Source organism: Mesoplodon bidens, assembly GCF_964165515.1.
Source record: "Mesoplodon bidens genome assembly, chromosome: 19".
In the NCBI taxonomy this organism is placed as follows: Eukaryota; Metazoa; Chordata; class Mammalia; order Artiodactyla; family Ziphiidae; genus Mesoplodon; species Mesoplodon bidens.
The window spans coordinates 55,866,638-55,872,455 of NC_138179.1; the positions used below are offsets into that span (position 1 = coordinate 55,866,638).

General features: G+C 60.5%; 1 protein-coding gene across 1 annotated transcript; it reads left to right on the forward strand.

Moving 5' to 3' along the window:
- Positions 1–403: 403 nt before the first annotated feature.
- On the forward strand, positions 404–5,327 carry DLX4 (distal-less homeobox 4). The gene is made up of 3 exons (XM_081218939.1): positions 404–727; positions 4,177–4,373; positions 4,781–5,327. The coding sequence occupies exons 1-3, from the start codon at positions 463–465 to the stop codon at positions 5,021–5,023; spliced, it is 705 nt and encodes a 234-aa protein (XP_081075065.1). The 5' UTR covers positions 404–462; the 3' UTR covers positions 5,024–5,327.
- The last annotated feature ends 491 nt before the right edge of the window (positions 5,328–5,818 follow it).

Here is a 5,818-nt window from a genome sequence, read left to right on the forward strand (position 1 = left end):
GATGGCTGGGCCTGGGCCGTGCGCACCGCTCTCCTCCCATCTCCCGGTTCTGAATTTCCCTACCCAGGGCTGCCCCGGAGGGGCGGGCCCGGGCTGCCGGCCTCCATGAGGTCACCGCGTGTGGTAGCCAATCCGCGGCGTTTAAGTGGGCGGGGACCCCGTCGGGTCCCGGGAACCGAAGCCAAGAGGGAGCCGGGGGGGCCGGGGGGGCATGGATTTAGGGGGGAGGGGAAAAGCCATGGGGGGCACCCCCCGGAACCCCTTTCCCAGGCGCGCGCTCTCCGCTGGATGAGGCGCAGAGAGACACTTTCCCCGGGATAAGTGTGGGGGAGGCTGACTGGGGGCTCCAACGCCCGAGGCTCCAACGCCCGAGGCTCCGAAAAGAGAGGGTTGGCGGAGGGAGCGGACTCCGTGCGGGGCCATGGCCTAGGCCCTTCGGCCTCGGCCCCGGCCCCGGCCGCAATGACCTCTTTGCCCTGCCCCCTCCCTGGCCCGGACGCCTCCAAAGCCGTCTTCCCGGACATCGCCCCCGTCCCATCGGTAGTGGCTGCCTACCAGCTTGGCCTGTCCCCCACAACCGCAGCCGCCTCCGATTTGCCCTATTCTGGGCCGTATGGCCACGTCCTGCCCTATCCCTACACTGGGCCGGCGACCCCCGGAGACTCCTACCTGCCCTGCCAGCTACCCACGGCGCCGTCTCAGCAGTCTCATCAAGAGCGGGAGCCAGGTAAGTACGGCCGCAGCGGCTCTTCCCACCTCCGGGGTCCTGCTCCAGTGAGCCCCTGAACTTCGCCCTCGCCTGGTTGGGCGCAGCTGGCGGGATTCAGACCTTACTCAGATTCCACGGGATCTGGGGTTGGGGGGAGGGCGAAGGGATGGGGGGAGGGCGAAGGGATGGGGCGGGAGACAGGGGGGAGGGGCGGGGGCGAGTTGATCTAGGTCTCCTTTCAAGACCGACCTGGTTTCGATTTGCACTCGTGTGAAGGCGGGTGGCAGGGCTCCCTACCCCACCCCCTTGGAGCAGCGGGGTTGTGTACCTACTTATAACGGAAAACTGAAACAATCCAGATGTGGGTGTAGGTGCCTAGCCCCTTCCCTAGGATTCTTTCCATCATGCACTCCTGCTCTCCTCCATGTCGCCCCTCTCCGCGTTCTTGTCTCAGAAAGCAGTGCTCAAGCCACAGCCTGATAAGTAGAAATCAAGTCCCAGCTGGAGGGCAGTAGAAGTGGGGGTTTATTCGGGGCCCCTCCCCCTCTCCCCAGTTGGCGCCCGAATGTGCCAGACCGAGACCAAAAGCTGACCTGGTAGAATCTGGGGCGAAATCCTACTACCCATCATTCTAAGAATGTAGCCACAGGTGTGTCAGGCAGTCTCTCGTAGTAGATCTCAGCCTTCCAGCCAAAGGAACTGGCCATTCCTGTTATCTCCACCCCTTGCCTTTGGGGTAGGTCAGGCCCCAGTTACATTGCCTGGAGCAACTTTGAGCTCCTAAGAAAGTGCTCACTGGAAGGCCTCAAAGAAGCCAGGGAGCTGGCCTGTCTTCCTGGTCCTGGGCCTTGCACAGGCTGTACCCATGCAACACAGTACATACATCCATCTGTAGTGGCTTGGGTTTAGAGCTCAGTTCCCCTGCACTCCCTGTCCCCACCTAATTACCCCCACAATTGTCCTTGGCGCAGTTTCCTCTAAGGATGCACATCCACTGGGTGACTTAGCTGGACTCAGCCAGGACCAAGATGTCTCCCTCCCTTCCCTTGTTGCTCTGCTGAGACACATGAGCTCATAAACATCAGAGCCAGAAGTGACCCTAGAGATTTAGGAGCTTCTTAATGTACAGATGGGCAAACTGAGGTCCAAAGAAAGGGTGTGCATGGGTCAAGGACACGGACTGTTTTCCAGGCTTGGCCCTTGCAAATTGGCTTTCACTGCATGAAGCCAGAAAAGAGGATTTTAGGGAACTTCCTCAAAGCCCCCCCAAAGTTAACTGCCTTCTGTGCTAGAACTGGGGCTGCCTCTTTCCTGCTTCTGGGTCTGTGGTTGGAAGAGGAGCAGTTGGGGGGGGGGTGTTTCTACAAATGATCTAGTTTCTAAAAAACGAATCCCTTGGCCTCTTCAGTATATGCTAATGTGGTACATTTGTGTGTGCGTGTGTGTCTGTTTAGTGGGGTGGGAATAAGATAACTTTGTCCTTAAGAGAATTCTTGGAATTGGGGTTGGTATTTTCAATCCTGTCTTCTACACTCTTGCCTTCCCTCTTCTTGGTTTAAGGACAAGAGAGTGGAGGGTTCCTTTTCTTTACAAAGTTTCCCCGGATCCAACGAAAACCACACATGTCCTTAGATTAGATTATAGCATTTACCTACTGAAACTGGGGGATTGGGCTCACTCTAGATTAAATGATTGGGGTGTGAGAGAGGGCTTGGGGGTCTTCCTTTTGCTGCCACTCTTGTCCACCCCAGCCTCAGGGAGAGGTTTGGCTCCAAGTGAGCTGCGTGCCACCACCCCGATGAGCAGGCAGGTGCCGCTATGGTTCAAGGGAGGCCCTTGGGCTCCTGAATCAAGACCTGGGCAGATCCAGTCGTGACTTCTGCAACTGGCGTGGAGAAAGCAGCTGTCGGGAAAGGAACTGGGAAGGTGGGGGGCGGGTGGTCTGCTGGCAGAGTCAGGGCGCGGAGGGCTTTGAGGGTTTAGCAGCGGGGGAGGCTCCCCGCTACCTCTGCCACGCGGTCCGGATTGTTTCACGCAGCCAGAGAGGCACGAGTGGTCGCCGGGGCGGCGAGCAGCCGGGTCTAAGCAGGGGAGGCCCGACAGGCGCGGGCGGGAGCGGAAACCCAACGGTTTTTCTGGGAATTGGCTGAGGCGGGGGTCGAGGGAGGTGGATCTGAGAAGCCCGCAGCGCCTGAGGCCACGGGTGAGGGATGCGGGGGAGGTGAAGGCACAGGGTCACCGCGGCCGGTCGAGGGCGTGGAACCTGAAGTGCGGGGTGAGCCCGACCGGAGGAAGGGGGTGGGGGCGGGGGTGGGGGACGCGGTCGGACCCCCGCTGCGTCTGGGCACCCAGGCACCGCGCTCTGTCGACTGAGGTCGGCCGGCAGCCCTGCGAGGAATGCAACGAACCCTAAGCCCGTGGGCGTTTCGGCCGCTCCGTGCTCCCCAACACTGCGCTCTACACGAATGGTCCCAATGTCCCCGTAGAGTGGCGGAGTTGGGGCCGTCCGGATCGGAAGAGGGGAACCCCTCGCCCACCCCCATCCCGGGGCCGAGCTGTTCCCGGACCGAGATTCCTCGAGAGGCTGGGCCGGGAGGCAGGAGGTGGCCAGATCTCCCGCGGCGGCACCGCAAGCGCGATCCAGCAGCGACCCAGAGGGCCCGCGCTGCCGGCGCTGCGCTCTCTCCGAACCCCGGTCACCTTCCGTGCTAGCCGGGAACCCCTCCGTGGGTGCGGCCGGGCGGGGAGAGGGCTGCCTTGCACCACCAGGCTTCTAGGGCCCCTGAAAGCCACTACTCTAGCCAGCCAGCCTTGGCGGAGGGAAGAGATGGTCACTCTTCTGGAGGATGTGCCTCAGGAGAGGGAGGCCCCTACGATAGGGGAGGTGATGGCAAACCCTGGGGCACTTTCCATACTCTGAAGCTGGGAGGGGCGCTCATCCTGGCGTTCAAGGCCCACTCTGCCGGGCCCCTCTGACCACCCCTCTTCCGGCCGCGGGGAGGCTGCCACGCAGACACTGTCTCGGGTCTCCGAACAATGCTTTTGAGTCCCCCCCCCGCCCGGAACGCCCTTCCCCCGTGCTCTCCTGGCCTCAGCCCAGCCCTCGACCCAGCCCTTCTTCCCCGCCCCGCCCCAAGCTGGCGCCACCGCACGCGGCTGAACTCTGTCATCCCGCCGCTGGGCGCCGCCCCGACCCTCGTTCCGGCCCATGACGCTGTCCCCCTTAGGGTCACAGGACCGTTAAGAGTGGGAGCTCCCTGAGGGCAGGAACTGCGGCTAGTCCCACGTGGCACACGGTGGACGTGTGGGGTTTGAAAGGAGGGTGGAGCGGAAGGTAGAGAAGGGCCGAGCCCCAAGACCGAGTGTTTGCTAATCCGTGGCCGGAATGCAAACGAGATGCAGATGAGCCGTGAGACGGCGCGTCAGCCCCTCTATGCGTGCACACACCGTCTCGGGCCGCCCCCCAGACTCGGAGAAGCCGCCGCTGTCCCCGGAGCCCTCGGAGCGGCGCCCGCAGGCCTCGACCAAGAAGCTCCGGAAGCCGAGGACCATCTATTCGAGTCTGCAGCTGCAGCACCTGAACCAGCGTTTCCAGCACACGCAGTACCTGGCTCTGCCCGAGAGGGCCCAGCTGGCCGCGCAGCTTGGCCTCACCCAGACGCAGGTGGGGCCAGTCCCATCCTTCCTGCATGCTCACCCTCCCCAAGTGTGTTCTCTGGGAACTCACCCTCGGGTGTGAATGACTGATGAGTCCCCAAGCCCTGCTTTCACAGTTCTAGCTGGCCCCCAGTAAATTGGGGAAATGTGTTAAAAGGTGTGGGGGGGGGTGCGGGGGAGGTAGGGGGGTGATTCAGGGGGTAGAGGAGGGTACCCAGACTGGGAGAACTGTATTCTAACTCAGATGCAGGAACTCCGGGCCTTCAGGGGCTTATGGAGGGCTGGAGCAAATGTTCCCAACTTCCGCTCTTCTCCCAGGACGGCTCCCTCCCGCTGGGTCCCTTTCCCTTGGTTGCTCCCTTCCACAGGCACACTCCTCCTGACCTTCCATTCTTTCCCCTTTTCTCCCCATAGGTAAAGATCTGGTTTCAGAACAAACGTTCCAAGTACAAGAAGCTCCTGAAGCAGAACTCTGGGGGACAGGAAGGGGACTTCCCTGGGAGGTCCCCCTCCTTGTCTCCCTGTTCCCCACCCCTTCCATCCCCCTGGGATCTACCCAAGGCAGGGGCCCTGCCCACCAGTGGCTATGGCAACAACTTTGGAGCCTGGTATCAGCATCACTCCCCTGATGTCCTGGCTCCACCTCAGATGATGTGAATCTGGGGAAGAGCAGGTCAGGCTCCCAGCCCTCCTACAGCACCCAGGCAGGACCCAGCCCACCTGCACCCCTTCTGGGCCAGGAGGAAGCCAGATCCAGAGGGGTTTTCTCAGGAGGATGAGGAGCTAGAGGAGAAGAAGGATGGGCTGGGGTCCTTTCCTCCTTGCCTCATAACCCAAACAGCCTTGGCCGTTGCCCCCCCCCCCCACCACCAAGGACTGGACACCTTCCTCCAGCTGGTCAGAGGCTCTGGAGAGAGGCTCGTTGGCTGGAGTTCAGACTTCCCAGGACCCCTAGTCTTGCCACTCCCTCTTGAAAGGACTGCAGTCCCACCACAGCCTGGGGTTCAACCAGCAACAAACACTGAGTGTTTTTTCTCTTTGTGTGCCTTGGGCCCTGCCCAACCCACTGGTGAATAAAAGCAGAAGTGAAGTGGACGTCCAGAGTCTTCAAGTTGACCACCATCGAGACCCACCCACTGATTTTTCCCCCCATAACTGATACACCTACTCACCATCCTATGATGTAGATGGGATGGAATAGAGTTTTGTGCACCTATGGGTAATTTTTCCCTCTTCCTAAAAAAGCCCCTTTTCCCCATGTCTACCCACTATGAGTAGATAATGGATCCAATTATCCATCTAGTTCAATGAGTATTTATTAAGAGTCTGATTCCTATCCCTAATACCTAAACAAATCCACATGCACATACTCTCTGGAACCCAGCAGGGTTTGGGGAGAATGGGGACAAGTGTAGGTAGAGATGCCCCCAAATAGGTGGGGTGAGCCCAGCA

Excerpts from the sequence above, each read along its gene's own strand:
- DLX4 (XM_081218939.1), top strand. The coding sequence starts at position 463 with ATGACCTCTTTGCCCTGCCCCCTCCCTGGCCCGGACGCCTCCAAAGCC. Across the intron at positions 728-4,176 it reads TCATCAAGAGCGGGAGCCAG|ACTCGGAGAAGCCGCCGCTG; the intron begins GTAAGTACGGCC and ends GCCGCCCCCCAG. Across the intron at positions 4,374-4,780 it reads TTGGCCTCACCCAGACGCAG|GTAAAGATCTGGTTTCAGAA; the intron begins GTGGGGCCAGTC and ends TTCTCCCCATAG.